The 18,905-nt window shown below is 40.5% G+C and overlaps 1 protein-coding gene across 1 annotated transcript in view; it reads left to right on the top strand.

The window, feature by feature from the left end:
- Positions 1–18,905, top strand: part of SLC26A5 (solute carrier family 26 member 5) — a 392,278-nt gene that overhangs the window by 304,138 nt on the left and 69,235 nt on the right. Inside the window, exon 12 of the mRNA XM_086967432.1 lies at positions 5,337–5,432. Coding sequence (XP_086823558.1) covers positions 5,337–5,432 — 96 coding nt within the window. The remainder of the gene's footprint in view (positions 1–5,336; positions 5,433–18,905) is intronic.

Consider the following 18,905-nt stretch of genomic DNA (forward strand, 5'->3'; position numbering starts at 1 on the left):
ACTCGAAAAAGCTCAACCCAGGCTCTCTGCCCCCTAACAGTTGCAATCTCCTACTCCCACCTGCAGGCGCCTCGGACGTCCAAACTCTGACTGACCACTATCTCAACGCTATGACCTCTATAATTAATGAGGCTGCACCTATGCAGCTAAAAAGAGTCTCTACTAAAATCTCCAAACCATGGTACGACGGGAGTCTCAACGAAGATAGAAGAGACATGCGAATGGCAGAACGGACCTGGAGATCAGCCCCCTCCGCAATGCACCTTAAAGACTTGAAGAAAAAGAGAAACGCCTACTTCAGGAAAATAAAACGCTCAAAATCGGACTTCTTCAGCCTCCAACTTGACCAAGCAAAAAACCGCCCGAGAAAACTGTTTGAGCTAATCAAATCACAATCCAAGGAGCAACCACAACCACTCAACACTGGGCGTGAGGCACCCTCCTGTGAAGACTTCGCTGCTTTCTTTATCCAAAAAACTGACAAAATAAAAAGCGACCTCCTCATTGACGCAAGCCTCTACTCCAAACCCAAATGCCTAGCACCCGCTGAGCCAAAAAACAATGCTACATGGTCAACCTTTGGCACATACTCGGAAGAAGAAATTGGCAAATTACTCAGCACCCTGAAACCATCCAATCACCTCACGGACCCCCTCCCTGCCTTCGCAGTAAAAGACTTTACCCCTTTGCTTCTCCCTCTCTGGACTAAAATCATCAACAGCTCTCTCCAACAAGGAAGCATACCTGACTCCCTCAAAGTTGGTCAGGTCACACCTCTACTAAAGAAACCAACAGCCGACCCCTCTGATCTCAACAATTACCGTCCCATCACCAATATCCCCACTCTCGCCAAACTGTTGGAAAAATGCGCACAACTACAACTGACTAAACACATTGAGCAATTCGATCTCCTCAACCCTCACCAGACAGGCTTCCTAGCAGGACACAGCACAGAAACTGCTATGACTCACATAATTGACGACGCACTTCAAATGCTAGACCAAAACGACTCATGCCTCCTCATCCTTCTTGATCTCTCCTCAGCATTCGACACCGTTAAACATGAGAATCTACTAGAACTACTAAACACAAGAATGGGCTTGTCTGGAACTGTCCTCAAATGGTTCACTTCCTTTCTTCACAACAGGTCGCAGAAATTCAAGAGCAACAACCTGATGTCCTCGCCAATACCTGTAACGCTAGGCGTCCCCCAAGGATCCTCTCTATCCCCAACTTTGTTCAACCTAGTCATGGAACCTCTCACCACCTTGCTACAAGCATCCAATGTACACTTCCACATGTACGCCGATGACACCCAACTTTACCTCAAATTACAATCAACCAATGACATCCTGCTCCTGAACTCAACGATCAGATGCACCCAATCCTGGCTTGCCGACAATCACCTCAAACTCAATGCCCTGAAAACAGAGTTCCTTCTGATCTCACCTCCAGCGAAGATATCCACCACTCAACATTGGCTTAAACTCCTAACCGCACTCAATGTCCAACCCACCATCGTGGACTCAGCAAAATCTTTAGGCATAACACTCGACACCAATCTCAACATGCAGCAACATATCAGCAAGGCAACAAAGGGAGCGAACTTCCAGATCAATACTCTGAGGAAACTTAAACCCTACCTCCCAGCCAAAGACTTCCAAACTGCAGTACAAGCACTAGTCATCCCACAAATAGGATACGGCAGCACCGCCCTCTGCGGACTCCCACTAACTACAACCGCACCACTAAAAGCGTCTCTAAATGCTGCAGCGAGACTCATCACTGGGTCAAAAAAGAACTCCCACATTACCCCCGACTTGAAGTCCCTGAATTGGCTGCCTTTTGAAGCCAGAATACATCTGAAAATCGCCTGCATGACACACAAGGCGTTACACCTAAACTCACCAGGCTACCTTGCTCAGAAATTGACAATCTCTGGGGGAATCAGAAACACAAGAGGCACCAACAATCTTCTGCTGAAACCTCGAAGATTCCGGAAGGAAAAAACATACAAGCGCTCCTTCTCAGGAATGGCGCCTAGGATTTGGAACTCACTCCCTCCCGAAACCAGGCTTATCTCCTCCACTACACTCTTTAAAAAAGAAGTAAAAGCTATCCTCGTGGCTAAATACACTTGAAATACTATCTTGAACCCTATTAACACCCTGCACCGATCTGTATTACATGCTTGACCTCTTTACTTATTTGTATGAGTTGTCTTACTACTCACATGATTTGCTTTGCAGTCACCTATTTGTATTATTTGTACTGTGTGATCTATTGATTTACTTATTTGACTTTGTTCCCTCATGTACCCTTCTATGTAAAGCGCTCTGATATCTGCGAAGATCTTGTTCGCGCTATATAAAACTTTGAAAATAAAAATAAATAAATAAGCAGCTATTGACTGTTAATCGGGCACCGGTGTGATGAAAATGGCAGCCTCACATGCTGCCACACTGGTGATCATACTGCTGCACTTTAACATGATAGGCATAAGCTTTTCCTGACTAAGGCAGTCACATCAAAATGCACTGTTGCAAGAAAAGCTGTAAGGAGTCCTCCTACTGAAAACCAGAAGCTGTAGTGATCATCTGGAATTTGACTTTCAGGCAGCTTGCACTGCATATGCCATCTTTTTTAGCAGTCTTACATAAGTATCAAATGCACCAATTAACATCCAATTTCTTTTTTATGTTTTACAGTTAAGCACTTGCAGTTAGGGTCTTTTGATAGCCCCAAAATGTCCTAATATAAAAAAAAATTAAAAAGCTACAGGGCTACATACAAATTGGCTACTACTTTGCTCCTAATAATGCTTTCCCAACAACACATGCACATTAGCTGGAACACTTTACTTACATCTGACGAAACTCAATTATGTTTTATCTCTGACCATCATGAATGACAGTTATTTTGCATCTGATGTATATCATTACCAACCTCTGACTATTTCTAATCACTGGACAGTAGACAAATTAATAACTTAAAAGTTGTAGAGGGAATAGGTTAGGCCATAGCAGTCACTTTTCCTCTCCAACTATCATATGCCACTGCCGAATGCTCTGAAATTGCGATTATTTTCTAAAGGGACCATACATGATCCTGGACTGATCCATTTTTTGATGATTCTAACTCTTAAGTAATCAAACATGCAGTCCTATATTGGACAAAAGCACTTTAAGCATATCACAGGAATGTTCAGGCTGCAGTCTGGGAGGAAACAGCATCTTAGCCTGCCAACAAATACTGCTAAAATGCCATATCAATATGCTGGAAGTTTGCCCTATCGGCCACATCACCCTGGATTTTATGCTGAACCCTATTTTTTTGGCCATAGAACTCTGCATAATGTGTTCCTGCTACCCAGCAATGAAGTGCTTATGCTCTCCCTTTTAGCATGTTGAAATTATTGTACACCTGATTGGCATATTTAAATTGCCTATAAGTCCCTTGTATGTGTACTTGGTCCTGTAAGGTAAATGTCACTAGTGGGCTGCAGCACCCATAATTCCACCCACTGCAGTGATCCAGCAAACTAGTCTCCAGACCTACCATTGTAGTCTGGCTGTGTAGTTTTACACTGCTAATTTGACCTGTCAATATAAACCGCTTATGACAGGTCAAAACCTTCCTTTTAATTATTAATACGTCACCCCTAAGTAGGGATTATCGCCTATAAGGTATCGTGCATGGTATTTAAAAGAAGGTCATGTAAATGTTTACTGTTCCACATGTCCTTACTATGAAAAAGCTCCCAAAATCTTTTTTCACTGTAGCATGCCTGGTTGCTCTATAGGAAAACACTGGGTTACATTGTTACAACTAGTGATGCTAATTTCGGTTCGGAAGTAGCTAGAAAAATCATTTAAGGACTCTTATTAATAGTTATTCAAAATCCAATATAATGGCAAAATCATATTTTGTAAACCTATTAAAGAGAAGGTACTTTTAGAAAGTTACCTTTTCTGTGCCTGAAATCTCAGGAAGCTAATATGCATTTCGGTCTTCCACTTCTGCCTCCAGTAATTAGCATTTGCATAGGTGTGAATGGCGTGTGAACTTGCGCCCACGACAGGCACAAAGGGCATTTCGTGTGGGACGGTATTGTTGTGCCTTTGACAGGATGGCCTGTCGACTATGCCCAGGAACCTGATTAACTTCAAAGACATTTACCTTGTTCCAGGCAGATGCAGCTAACACTCGGGCTTGAGTGTTAGCTGCATCCTGCAGGCCTGCACCCTTCATTTGTCCCCCTCAGTACTTAATACATAAGGCTGCTGTTGTATCAACAACTATCTGATTGGACAATAAAAAACATAAAGATCTGATTGAAGAGTGTGACCGGATCCCTTCCTTAGATTGACAACTTGGGAATTTGAACTAGATTATTGAAAGGACTCATTACTATGCAGACCTATGTGTGACATACTAGCTGGATTATAGATATAGAGATTGGGTGTGCTCTGGTGCACAGTTGAAATTGATATACCAGGATTCTTAGAATCTTTGGGTAAAACAACACCTTAGTGGGTAGGTGTCGGATACCGTAGTAAGCACCCCGTACTGATCATATGTAGAATTAGGAATTGTTTGTTTTCATGCAAGTAAGTAGATGTGCGGATTGATTAGGGCAAAGCCACATTTCTGTGTTCCACATACTTAATACAGGTGCCCCTAATAGAAAAGTAATTCCAGAAAGTTACCATCTGCTCATTATACCCTCTGCAAACACAAGTTTGTTATCCCAAATCCCACAGAGGCCATGTACCTCCCTCCTCCCTATAGTGTGACTGATTACCTTTCTCCTCCATTTCCCAGTCCCAAAAGGTCACAAAACAAATAACTTTTTCACCGAAAAAAACAAAACTATTGTCATGTTGTTACATGTGGTTGATTAAAGATAACATTCAGTTACAAAAATAACTGGTCTTAAATTGTGAAAGCAAATTGGATACTCTTTAAGTAGGATCTCCCTTCAAGAAAAACGTCTTATTTAATGTGTGCCCAATGTAACAAAAATATAGTTCTTTCAAAATGCAAACAGATACATTAGGAGTTCTAGTAGCTGTTCTAGACTGCAGGAGATGTGTGATACAGGGGTTCCTTGGTGTCATATGGTTTTCAAAAAATTGACTCTGCAAAGAAGCTGAATAATGTAACTGGTCCAGATTAGGTCATCTCTATTATTTTTTATGAGTAGAATCCATATTCATTAGAATTGTTCAAAGAGTTTTAAAAAATCATCCTAAGGGAATAGAGATAACATGGTGCAATGATTTTGAAGCTTACCATATTCTAAGGCTCTTTCAGACGTTCCCTCTTTTTTCCAGACAGTGTTAGCTGCCATTGTGATGGTGAATTTAAAGGGCATGTTTAAGCAGCTTGCAGATGTATCACATTTATGGAAAACAAGCAGGATTGAACTGGTAAGTGCCTGGCAGATGCAATGCACATTTCTACTTCAGGTAGGTGCACTTGGGCCGACAACATAATCACCATTTGTTTGTGAATTTCAAAAAGCCAGCTTGGTCTTCAGCTTTTGTCTCACCTTCTGCGCTGTTACATTGTTTTACATAGACATTTAAATTATGTTATCATGTTTGCCCCTTATAAACTCCTCTAAGAGAATACCATGGATCAACTGTCCTTTCTATGAAGAAATATTTATTGCATCCTTGCTTTGCCTTTATGTCTCCTTGACCACACACTTCCATTGCAGGTTCTTTGGTCTCCATTCTCCCTGTACATCCTCTCTGACATTCACCCTCCTTCCACAGCCTCCTTGACCTGCCCTCTACTGCAGCACCCTTCTTAATCTGCCCCACTTTCACTATGGACTGCTTGGCCTTCCTCTTTCTTTCTGCGGTCTCCGTGGCTTGTCCCTTCTGAGTACCTCCCGTTAGACTGCTCCACTTCCACTACAGCTAACTTTGTCTGTCTCTCGTTCCCCACTTCCCTAAAGCGGGGACCAACCACAACCTCCTTTGCTTGTCCCATCCATCTACAGTTTTCTTATTAACCTATTAGCCTCCTACTACTGTTTTTTTTAAAGAATATATATGATTTATTTTGAGGCTGGCTCATCACAAGTTCAAATTTTGTGATATTTTGCCGCTGTGGATATCCTCAGATATTTAAACTAAGAGCTTAACTAAGATCCTGAACTGTGGCTAGGCTTAATTTCATTGATATCCAGAGAAGAAGCCAACGGCTGAGGCCATTGTGGTAATCAGGACACCATCTGCATACTTCAGAAGCTCTTCTAGACAATAATACTAGTGGTTTGTATGTTGCCCTTTCAAAAGATAGTAATAGAAAACTCCATATAACGAGCATATAGAAAATCGAGAGCAACCTTGACAGGTGCCACTGAAGATGTCAAATGAGTCACAGCGGTAGCTATTGATTGTCAATGAAGCTCCAGTGGATCAAAAAAGTCCTGGAACCAGCCTATAAACTGTGTTGGGAATCACAGATGCTGTACCACTGCCCAGAGAAATGGCTACTTCACCTGATTAAGTGGCTTTTCGGTTTCTAAGGCAATCGGTGCTTTTGAAAATTTCGAAGTCTTAGTTCAATCAACTGGGACTGCTCCAAAATTATTATGGCTTAGACTGTTCCTTCCTGTAATGAACCTGTATTGCCATGATGATAATCATCCTGCGATAACAGTTCCAAATCTATTAGCACCTCACCTGGCACAGAAGCAGGGATGATATAAACCTAATGAAATAATGAACTTATACTGGGTGACAAAACAGTCCTTACTAGTTAGCTAGCGACGTTGGAGGTGCTAGCACAGGACTTTGGCAGATTTTCTGGGTACAAATTGAACAAATTAAAAACTCAGATAATTAAGAATAGGCAAGTTGTTATGATTGATCCACAAGTTACTGATACAGCTGTGTATCTTGGTATCGTTATCACACTGGATCTGGGGAACCTAGTCACTAGGAACATATATAATATATAAACGTAATGCAATAATGAACTTAACTTTTTTCAAAAAGACCATGATCTGTGCCCGTTCCCAAGATGAAGGCATAGAGGCTCCGAACATTATGCCTTGAAAAGGAGATTGAAGGGAAAGCAGTAGAGGCACCTTGAATACTGTGAATATCTCTGTTGGTAGATCACCAGTATGCACTGTCTTGACACTGGGAACACACCTAATGGCATCTGAAAGGTTCTCAGAAGTCACTTGAGCTAATAGGCTGACAATGTGGTCAGTAGACACAGATGGCAAACAATTCAGATCTAGATATTGCTCGGACATGAGAACATACATTTTTTTTGCAGCGGAACATACATCTCTGTAATCTTAGTTGTGCAGCTTTTTCCAAAAATACCCTTTCCTTTCTGGATATCTTGTCCGGTATTACTGTCACATGCTAGAGCAGCTAAAGCTAGGACTGTTTTGTCATCAAATATAAATGTATAGTATTTTGATGGCTGAAATTGTTGAGCAATATGCTTTGAGCCCGAAAACTCCTCAGGATGGTGTGTACATTATTTTGAGAGAAGTGTCTTGCTTGCACTAGAGCTGCATGTCGTTTCCCTGTCTCAGCTATTTGCACATGCAGCATCTATGCATTGCTAGAGCACGTTTGCTGCCATGAAAGCTATTGTTTGGTATGTCCAAGCGTTACGGCCTTCTGTCACCTACAGTGGGCCATGAGAAGGTATATAAATGATATAAAAAATACATTGATGTTTTTTTTTAGTCTTGGGGATATATGGAGCCTCCTATAGCACAGAGCATTTAGAGGACCATGAAAAATATTGATGTCTATAAATTCCAAAATTCTTCAAGATTCTCGCCAGTTGTCTTCTCACTAAGTAGTTGGTGCACTAGTATTGGGAACTTACATGTGAAAAAATTAAGATACGCCCGATCAACTGGATGCCTTCATCCCCATGTAGCTTTTTAATCCAGTCCATCTGTCTGTCAAGGCAGTCATAATCCATCAAACTGGCTTCGTTCTTATATGGTATCCTTTTACGGTGCAAAAAATACAGTTCAAATTGCATGTTAAAACAAGCAGATCAATAAATGTGTATAATTTAAGCATCAAATGTTGAAAAATATCTGGAGTATTGGTTTAGGCATATATAGGGAGCTTAGCTAGAACTGGAAAATCCCTATTTTATTATGGGCCAACACCTATCAACCCCCGGAATCAGAAATGCAGGAAATAATCCTCAGTTTTGTATCAAATATAAGAATTGCTATACCTTTAGGAGGAGGGGGTGGCTACATTGTTATAGAAAATGAGTTTGCTCCCATTTGGTAGAATATATGATGATCTATATTATAGGGTGTTCTCGCTTGCTTGAGCCAGGTAATACTTTAAGTGTGCAAGCAAAGCTTTCACACAAGCTTATTTTGAGCGAGCATTTAACAACTTTACATTAAGTGTTATTATTCTTACCAGATTATCCATAGAAAAGAGTGTGGACAAAAGGAGAAAAAAATAAGGAAAGAGAAGCAAGTTCTTTTTTGTAATGTATTAAAAACTCTGCTCTTTTATCCTTGATGGCCCTAGTGCATGCCCCTGTTCTCCCCAGGCCCTTCTTCACCCAAGTGGCTTCTCTTCTACCCCACTACATACACCTCTGCACGCCCATAACTGCTTCTCTCTCTTTCCCTTCCCTCCAGCACCCCTCATGCCTGGTGGGGGAATTGTGCTATCAGCAGCCCAAGCTCCTCACCCCCTTCTCCTGCAAACTCGAAAGTAGAACAAGGCATTGGAGGCTATAGGTGGCTTCAATGTCTCACCTCCCACAAAAAAGAGAATATGCTAAACAAACTGTGGGGCTCGAGTTCTTGATCTCAGGTATTTTGTAGTCATGTGTAGAATAGCACTGTGGTATCCCTGTAAGGACTACAGCTGGAGCCTTATCAATAGGGACGGGCCTGTGTAGCAACCCTTGAATCCCCTTGGCCAATGACCTTCGCCTATTTGCCTGTCTTTGTATATGTTATAGATATACAGCTAAGACTTTGCCTGATTTCAGAGGACTGTGTCCCTGCAAAACCACTCCATCCCGAAATTAGAATTGAGCCCTCCCCACAAAATGGGTATGGCAGTTCCTGCTTCCCCATTTTACTCTGGTAATCCAACACAGCTTCCTATACATTTCCTTTAAGCTGGAAGCACTCTCAACCTAATTAGTTTTCAATAAAAGCTGTCTGGTCTCATCAACCTCAGGAAATAAATTAAAGCAGCCACACCAGTTTACTTTCAGATTGTTTAAAGACACTTTAGTGGCAGACACCCCAATCTGTTTACGTTTATTAAGCAAGGATCGCATCCCATTTTATTTCTTTGCAATGTCTATGCCCAAGCCTGGAAAATAAAGTAAGGAAATCCAGTTAATGGCTCGAATCTTCTGCACTCATTCCCAGTAGTCAGGATTATTTCCTTCAGAAGTAGGACGTCTTGTAAAAAATATTGTGGTATGTAACTTGTCTCCCTGTTATGGAAGGGGCAGCAGAACCTTAGGGAAACAGTTATTGTAAGGAGATCTGGGATTGACTTACTGTGCTAGGGGACATCTGCTCTTCTAAGGAATGTAGTCCAACTTGGGTCTTGTGGTCAGTTCGCGCTGCCACCTTTAGTATCCGAAATAAACAAAGATAAACTGGTTGGTATCTGTTCTCCAGATCTTTGCATTTATACTCCAGGGCTTTACTTCTGCTGCTTCAAACCACTGTCCTGAATAGGGAATCCTCAAGAGCCATAAATCTGTTCCTTACCACTACAAACCTTGGTAAGTGTCCACATTTACCCATTCTGAAATTTTACATGGTTTACTATCTTCCTGAATATGTATGTCTCGTTATAGAAATTACTTTTTGAAGAATAGCTTTTATTAAGTCCTCAGCTGTTCCAGGGTTAGGGGTGGGCGAAACTGGCAAAATTTGACTGCGTAATTTTGCAGAGTTACAAAAAAGGTCCACGAGATCCTGCGGAGTTCCGCCAACAGGTGGAAAATATGTAGATCAAATCAGCATGACTGGCACAATGTGCTACATATGAGCGCGTGGCCATTCGAGCTGATTTCACTGCTGCTTAAGTACAAAATCTACTTAAACGGCAGCAAATCTACTTGAGAAGCAGCTACGGTGACTGCCAGTGACCGTTGGTGTTAGAAAATCACATTTGGGGACGCCAAAATCTCATTTGTGCTCGCCAGCTCTCATTTCTGGAGCCCCATGGGAAACAAATTACGCCACAGGGCGATCGGCGGAATTGTGCCGGAACTCTTCGTTACAATAGCAATGCAGAATTGCAAAATTCCAGCAATTCAGCTAGCTGAATGAAAAATTCCGCCCACCCATATTTAGAATCAATCTTTGGCATTGTTAATGTTCATTTTGCATGTGTTGAAGATGCAGCTTCTTCTGTCTCCTTATATCCATGACTATGCTTCATTCGTCCAAGTCATTTATGCAAACTGATTCAGTTGAACATGCTAATAGTTGAAATTGAGATCTTTAGTTCAGGATTTAGGTGGCGTAATATAGGTTAGAGGTTTGCTGATTTTCTTGAAACTGTTCAAGTGGATAGTTAATTCTTTCAGACATAATTGAGTGCCTCTGCTGAGGCTCTTTCCCTCTCTCCCTGTTTGTTGGTAAAGCACGGGAAAGACTGACAGAGACTGAAACTGTTAATGTCTAGGTCTGGCACTAATTTTATCACCTTAGTGTTGGGGCTTTGTTTGGATTGTTCTTGTTCTATACCAGAAGTCTGATCAAGCCTTTTAAATCGGGGTTGTTCGAAAACCTATGTGTCATTTCGACTCTCCCTACCATTGGTCTCTTGAACACCAGACTTTAATAGCCATTGTCATTCTTTCTAGTCCCTAAAGAGAACAGAGATATTGGGGAGATCAATGAGGACACTGAGTTATCAGCCTTCCCCATTGAATATTTCTTTCTCCACCTCTGTATTCTGTGACCCACTTTAATCCCTTTAATCACCGATAGGGCCAGGAGTTTGTTAGTCCTCCTTTCCCCTTTTTTCTTTGTTTTCCCTGAATGGTGTTAAGGCTGAAGGTAGGCTGTGGAATTTTCCTCAGGCGACACTGCATGCACCATGGATTTCTTGGCTACACCTTATTTCCTGAATTGCTTACTTATCCATGGTTGCTGAGAGAGACCTCCTGGTGTGGCCTTGTTTCAGTCAGTCAAAATATCTTTATTTGGCTTAATGACAGCCATAAAAGAACAAATAAAACATTCTTTAACAATGGTATACATGATAAAATGTCAACCGACCTAATTAAAACCCAGGAATTCATTTTCCAACAATATTACAGAGTCGGACTGCAGAGGAGAGATACTTATAGACCATAAGACAAGTGAATTCATTGTTTAAAAGAAGTAGATGGCATAATGCAGGGTGACACTTTCTAATGTTTAAAAATCTTAGTAATGGTTTTAAAAAGGTGCATCTCGGATTAAGGTACAATTTACAAAAGAACATAAAGTGCAAAGTGCTCTGTGCAGAAGTTGAGTTACATGGACACAATTCTAATTTGGCATCACAGTAAACATCACATGGGTACAAAACCAACAGATGAGCAATACCCATCCTAATTCCCATCCTAAACCTAATCAGATAAAACATTTGTACTCGATTAAAAGAGAAAGAGAGATAGGATTCAATTTGTGGGGAGTTAATTAACGATGAATGCTCAACAACCCATTTTTTGGCCATCTCGTAACTATCTCTTACTTGCTTCAAGAATGAAAGAAGGTCACTTTTAAGCTTAGCCTTAGAAATTGAGGATATCTTTCCAGGACTACCAAAACAATCCTGCAATCACAGTTTTTCCAATTGATCTTGCACATAAGAGAGGCAAGGAATTTTTTTTGCATTGTCCAATTTCAAGCAATCTAAAATCGGTCAATAGCATTTAGGATCCGACCTGTCTCCCTTTTTAAGATTGGAACTATTATGACTGATCTCCATGACTCCAGAGGCTGCGTAGCATCTTAATATGTTTGTTATTAATGGTTGCCACATATGGATATGTAGTGAATACACAATCAATATTGGATAAAAAGTGGAACTTTATTGAAGATCTAGTTCCTGATGAAGACGAAGTTGTCTCCGGTTCAAACGCTCAATAGCATCTGCCGGTAAGCCCATTAACCGCCTTACACTAAATCGTTTATTTACCAAAACAAAACAATGCACAGCACACGCCTAAGTGCATGCACATATTAAATCAAAACATAGCCACACGTGCCTACCAAATGCATTCTTCTCGTTCCTCGTGAAGACCAGGAAAGCTTCACGAGGAACAGAACAAAGTTGAATTAACAACACTACACATCTCATTTTTTCCAAAACAAAACAAAAAAAATTTAATTAAAAAAAACATTTAATAACATACAAAATCTTGCAGTGCTCGAGGTTTCTTAATTAGTCTTTTTGTAACAAGAATGTCCTTATATTGTTTTTTGAATGTGACAGATTTTCCATCCAGGGTTAACTGTTTCTCCTTTTGGCTTGTTTTGTTTGCAAACTTCTGGACAAGAGCTTGCTGCGTTTAAAAAAACGGGTTGTTTACACAAAGCAATTCTTTTGAGATTCCAACATTTTCTGTCATTCAAATTAACAGCATTTTTCTTAATTTGAAAATACGTTGAGGATTGTAAAATCTGCTGGTACCTTTGTGAACAAAACCAGGTTTCTTAACTCTAATCAATTGATAATCTTACATTTTGAGTACCATGTTTTTTATCATACATTTTTTATATACATCATGTTTTCTATGTAAATTTTCCACTGTTTTAGAAGAAGACCAATTAACATCCAAATTAATTTTTATCCAACTTGGTACCCAATTTGACCTTGGTTTCCTTCCTCTCATGATCTCAAATGGGGAAAACGTAGTAGCCTCAGATTGAACACCCTATAGGACCAAAGAATCTTAAACATTTGAACCTCCCATGAGACATTGTTCTTAAGAGCTAATTGAATGGCACCCTTCAATACCCTATTGAATCTTTCAATTAATCTATTTCCACTTGGATTATATAAAGAAGTGGTTTTATGGACTATATCACATTTATTTAAATAATGCCCTCACTGAGGAAAACTTCATCAAAGAATTTTAGAACTGTGTCAGTCTCCAAGTTCTTTATAACTTTGATAACAGGCAATTTTGAGAATATTTCCATCATTGAAATGACATACTTCCCAGAGCTTCCGATGGGCCTCATAATGTCCACAGCCACCTTCTCCCAGGGCAGTTCTGGACACATAAAATCACTCATAGGTGGTTTTATGTTTTTTAGAGATTTGTCAGCTGAGATACATAACTCACATTGTCTAACTGCTCTTTCCACATCAATGTCAATACCTGGCCACCAAAACTTATTTTTAACAATAGATTTTGTTTTATATATCCCTAAATAGCCCTCGTGACACAATTAAATTATTTTATTTCTAAGCAGAGAAGGAGCAATTAATTTATCACCTCTAACAAGATTCCCATCCAAACAAGCCAATTCATTCCTCACTTCCCAAAACGGTTTTAGATCCTATAACTCAACTTTACTTGGCCAACCCACATTCACAAACTCTAAAATGTTCTTTAAAGTTTCATCTTTTCCTAAAGCTTCATTCCAATCAGACTTTTGGACAGAATCAATACCATGGTCCCATAATCAAGCAACTTGTATATCTTCCATAAGATCATCTTGATTTTCTACCAACTGGGTCGGAAACCTAGAAAGAACATGTGCTATGGCATTCTCTTTACATGGGATGTAAACAATTTTATAAATGTAATCCAAGAGTCTCATAGAAATTCTTGCTCATCTCGAAGAAACATTAATCACCCCCACATTAGACAACACTTTAACCAAAGGTTTGTGGTCACATTTAATGACACCCTCCTTGCCCCAAACATACGTTCTAAAATGCTCCAAAGACCAGGCACACGCAAGGGCTTCTCGTTCAATAACTGCATATTTACATTCAGCCGAGACAACGATCTAGAAGCATAAGCTATAATTAATTCCTTGCCATTCTTATCAATTTGGGAAAACACAGCACCAATACTAGTAGCGCTGGCATCACTAGTGATGATGTTTTTTCCCATAGGGTCGTAACCTTGAAGAGCGGGGGCTTGAGCAATAGCAAGTTTTATATCTTCAAATTCCTTCTTGCAAGAATTGCACCATACAAATTCAGCCTTTGCTTTTAAAAGTTGTCTAATTTGGTAAGTTCTACCAGAATTGTTTTTAACAAACTTAGAGAAAAACTCAACCAATCGTAGGAATGACTTGACGTCCTCTTTACTTTTGGGGTTAGGCGCATCAGTTATTGCAGAGACTAATTTAGCTTTGGGACGTATACCCACTGCACTGATTTCATGACCCAAATAATTCACACTGGAAGCAGCGAACTTGCATTTTAAATATTAAACAGTCAATCCAAATTTGTTTACTAAAGAGAGTACTTCCATATGTTTGCTTTTGTGATCCTCATTGTGTTTCCCCATAATTAAGATATCATCTTGGAAAATTAACACATAATGCAGATGGCCAAAAATGTTGTGCATCAAGCGCTAAACACAGCAGCAGCCGATGCCAGGCCAAAAGGCATTCTGGTATATCTGAAACAACCAATATGAGATACAAAGGCAGTGAAATCCTTGCAAGAATCAGATAAAGGTATCTGGTGATATGCTTGCGATAAATCAATAGTAGAAAACACCTGCACATTCCTTGTTTTCGATATAATTTTATTAATTTTGGGAAGAGGGAATTGATCAATTTGAATATTAGCATTTAAATGGCGCAAATCAATGCAGAGCCTAATTTTTCCGTTGGCCTTCCTGGCTGCGACCAACGGAGAAATCCACTGAGAACTCTCAATTGGCTCAATTACACCATCTTTTGCCAATCTATTCAATTCATTAGCTACTTCCTCTCTGACTGCAAATGGAATATTTCTCAATTTATGGACTTTGGAAACAGCATCAGGTTTTAAGGGAATGCAATGTTCAAAACCTTCATGTGGGCTTTGTGATGGGAATAGATTTACAGAGACAGGCACTGATGGTAACGCAGGCTTTATTTTTAGGATACGTCTGTGTTGTATCTGTTTGCAGTAGTAGGGAAGGGGTATTTCAGCTGCAGCCTCTGTGGCGGAACGCCGCTCCCTGCGTTTTTCCGGTTCGGTTCCTCTTCTGTCCCGGGGGCTTCTGGGACTGGTAGTCCAGTCTTCTGCTCTGGCGCCTTCCAGCTCGAAAAACAGAGATATGGGGCAGATTTAGTCCTCTTGTAGATATGTACAGTGATTAGGGAGGGGAGTGAGGATCACACATGCATAAACACACCACAAAGTCCTAGGTGTCGGTACAGTGCAGATAGGGGTGGGGGTTAGTGCAAAGGATGCCGTGTGCGTTATCAGGGTGGTTTGTTCCACCTACGTTCAACCCAACCCGAAATGCGAGATCCTACCTGTGTTAGCCACACTTCCTTTGAAGTGTGGCTGGGCGAAGCGCCTTCCCGTTGGCCTCCTGGATTGCTGCCATAGTCGTCGTCTCTCTCTTCCGGCTCGCCTCGAGCTGCCTTGTCTTCCTCGATAGTCCGGGCTCCTCTTCCGTCACTGCTCTCCTCTCCGGTTTCTCCTCCGGTTCTCCTCAGCTCCCGTACTTCTCTCCACTCCGTCGTTCTCCTCCTCGTCACTCAAACCGCCTACTCCTCCGGGTGATGAACACACCTGTGTGTGGTCAAGGCTGAGTTTTACGTCGGTCTTGTGGGCGGGCCCCGGTTCCAGTTACGCCCAATTAAAGAAACAGTGGTCTTCCCGGAAGTCAGTCTCAGGTCGGTGGGGAATGTGCTCGTCTTCCTTCCAGTGTTCCGGGTGCTGTGTGACAGAAAGCAACAGGGTTTTGTTCATGTTCAAGTGGTTCGTGTGTCGTTGTACCGGGTCTTCCGGGTCCCCCTCGTCACACTTCAATTTTCCAAAGAGATCCAGAAAAGACATTAGGGAATTCAATACGTAAAGACTTGCCTAAAGAGTCACCTTAATCTACAATCAGAACTTGTTCTATACCATTAGGATCTAATATGGTGTTCAATTTCCTTTGATCTTTCCACCCAAACACAGATGGACCAATTTTAGAGACATACATTTTGCAAAGGGCACTTCTGTGTTTGAATCTGAACAAATGTTTCCTAACCTTAGAAGATCAATAGGATCTCTGTTAAAACTTTCAGGAGCAACATTAGGGGGTAACAAATGTGATCCTATTTTATTGATGAATTTATCAATCCAAACTGATTCATTAATAATTGTAATGGGTGACCCTGAATCGTCAGCGATGTAAATACTTACACCACCCATAGACATAGTACACATGGGTTTATTAGACAGTATGTCATTACAAATATTCAAACTACCCTATTGTTGGGATTAGAAGTACCATGTTGATCATCATCACTGTCATCATCGTTAGAATTAAGGTCACTTTTTTCAACATACTTAACTCTATTAGATTTTTTTATCGTGGCATACCTTACTAAAGTGGCCCACCCTCCCACTAACAGAACAACGACTTTTAATTGCCGGCACTTTTTATCATTTGCTAGGTGATTTTTGCTATCACATCTAAAACAACGGTATTCTTTATTAAACGTTGACTCTTTCTTAAAATGGTGTTTATTAGTAGCATTCCCTTTTTCTGGCTACAGTTTCTTTAGAAGTTGTTTCTACTTGATGACCACCTGACTCTTTGAATTCTTTGGCGCATCTGCCAGATAATTCACCTTTGCGAGCTACTGCTAGAACGTCTTTAAGAGGATTATCGCCATTGCTCCATAATCTATCTTGAATAGTAGGATCAAAAGAATCCATCACACCTTGGTCTCTGATCAATTCTTCTTCAATAACACCAAACCTACAGTCAATGGCTAACTTTTGAAGAGCTATAACATAATCATCAATAGATTCATGTTTAAGTTGTTTTCTATGGAAAAATTTAATGCATAATGGCCTGATTAAACACATTTTCATCACCTCCTACCGACTCTTTATTCAATTTGCTATAAATCCTTAAACCTTCTGGCCCAAGACTGTGCACTAAAATACCTTTTTTCCTGTCATTAGATAATTTGTTGGCATGGTCAATGGTAAAGCGATAGTTGATAAAATACTCCTTCCATTGAATCCAAACAGCAGGTGGATCACCAGGAACACACAGAAATTCCTTAGGAGGATTGACAGTAATACTGGTCTGAGGCGTAGACCTAACGTTAATCAGGTAGACCAAATACACAATGTCAAAGAGACTAATAAAAATGATGTTTGATCATATTCCAATATACTGCACTATCACAATTAATAAGTAAAATAACGTTCATAAACATGAAATAAATATCCAAACAATGTAAATTCAAAAGCTGTGTGAATCAGCAAAAAGAAACACACCAGAATGTTGTGTAAGTCAGTAAATGATCTCCAAAATATAGGTGACAATTATTAGAACGTTTTAAGCTGTGTAAATCAGCGAAGCAAAACACACAAGTATGCTGTGTGTGTCAGCGAAGAGGTCTCACCTTGAATTGAAGAGTAATCTCCTTTAGAAATCGCACTCAGCTGGGGACTCTGCGTCTCGAGAGCAGCGCTTGAAGGGATTCAACAAATCTGTTGAATGAAGAATGCCCTAACTTTCGTCGTGCCAGTAGCGTTTGCTGAGGTACGAGAATTAAGAAATAAGGAGTAAAGAGTGCTTTGATTGGTGAGCTTAATGAAGGCTGGTCCAATAGCAGCTTTGAAGTCACCACTGGGAGACGGAAGCAGCCAATCAATTTCGTCGGGAAAAAATCAGGAGTGATGAAATTGACAAAAACTCTGAAATGCCTTAAAATGATTCAGCGTAGGTAATATCCGTCAAGAATCTTGTCGCCAATATTAGTGTAGTGAATACACAATCAATATTGGATAAAAAGTGGAACTTTATTGAAGATCTAGTTCCTGATGAAGACGAAGTGGCCTCCTGTTCAAATGCTCAATAGCATCTGCCGGTAAGCCCATTAACTGCCTTCCGCTACAACGTTCATTTTTCAAAACAAAACAATGCACAGCACATGCCTAAGCGCATGCACATATTAAATCAAAACATAGCCACACATGCTTACCTAAGGCATTCTTCTCGTTCCTCGTGAAGACCAGGAAAACTTCACGAGGAACAGAACAAAATTGAATTAACAACACTACAGAATATTTGCGCAAAATAAATCTGCAGGTATACCATCCGGCCCAAGGGCCTTGTTCTTTACATTCCGGGAAAGTGCCCTATTTACCTTGTCTAGAGTTGGGGGTTCCAGGGGAGAAGCCATGTGTTGAGAATGTGCACCACATTGTGTCTCAGTGCTATTACTGTAGAGACCAGCAAAGTGTTTTACCCACATTTCAGGCATAATTGTTGCGTCGATGTTACCATTTTTTGTGTCACAAAAATACTCGTCGTTGACAGTTTCTAAAAGAGTTTGGGATCTTTACTCTAGGATGCCACGTATAATTGGCCCCATGCTTCTTGTCTGATCTCCATTTTGCATTTCTCCAGTGCATGCTTATAATCTATGCGCATCTGTCGCACTCCTACTTTGTCTCGTGGTTTAAATTTCAAATCTTGACTAATTTGTTATGTAGTTGTGAGCTTTCCCTGTTAAACCACCTTTTGTTTTTTTGTATCCTTTTTGGGTGGTTCTTAGTTAGAGTACCTTTGTTGTCTCAGTTATTGCCTTGTATGATATCATGGGTGGGACGCTTAAACTTTCTTCCATACCATCCAGTACTTGCAAAAGGTTGCTCTTTATAATCGCCTCCAACACAAAGTCTGGGTTGACAGTAGACCACTTCCGG

Source organism: Lissotriton vulgaris, chromosome 1_1 (assembly GCF_964263255.1).
Source record: "Lissotriton vulgaris chromosome 1_1, aLisVul1.2, whole genome shotgun sequence".
Taxonomy (NCBI): domain Eukaryota; kingdom Metazoa; phylum Chordata; class Amphibia; order Caudata; family Salamandridae; genus Lissotriton; species Lissotriton vulgaris.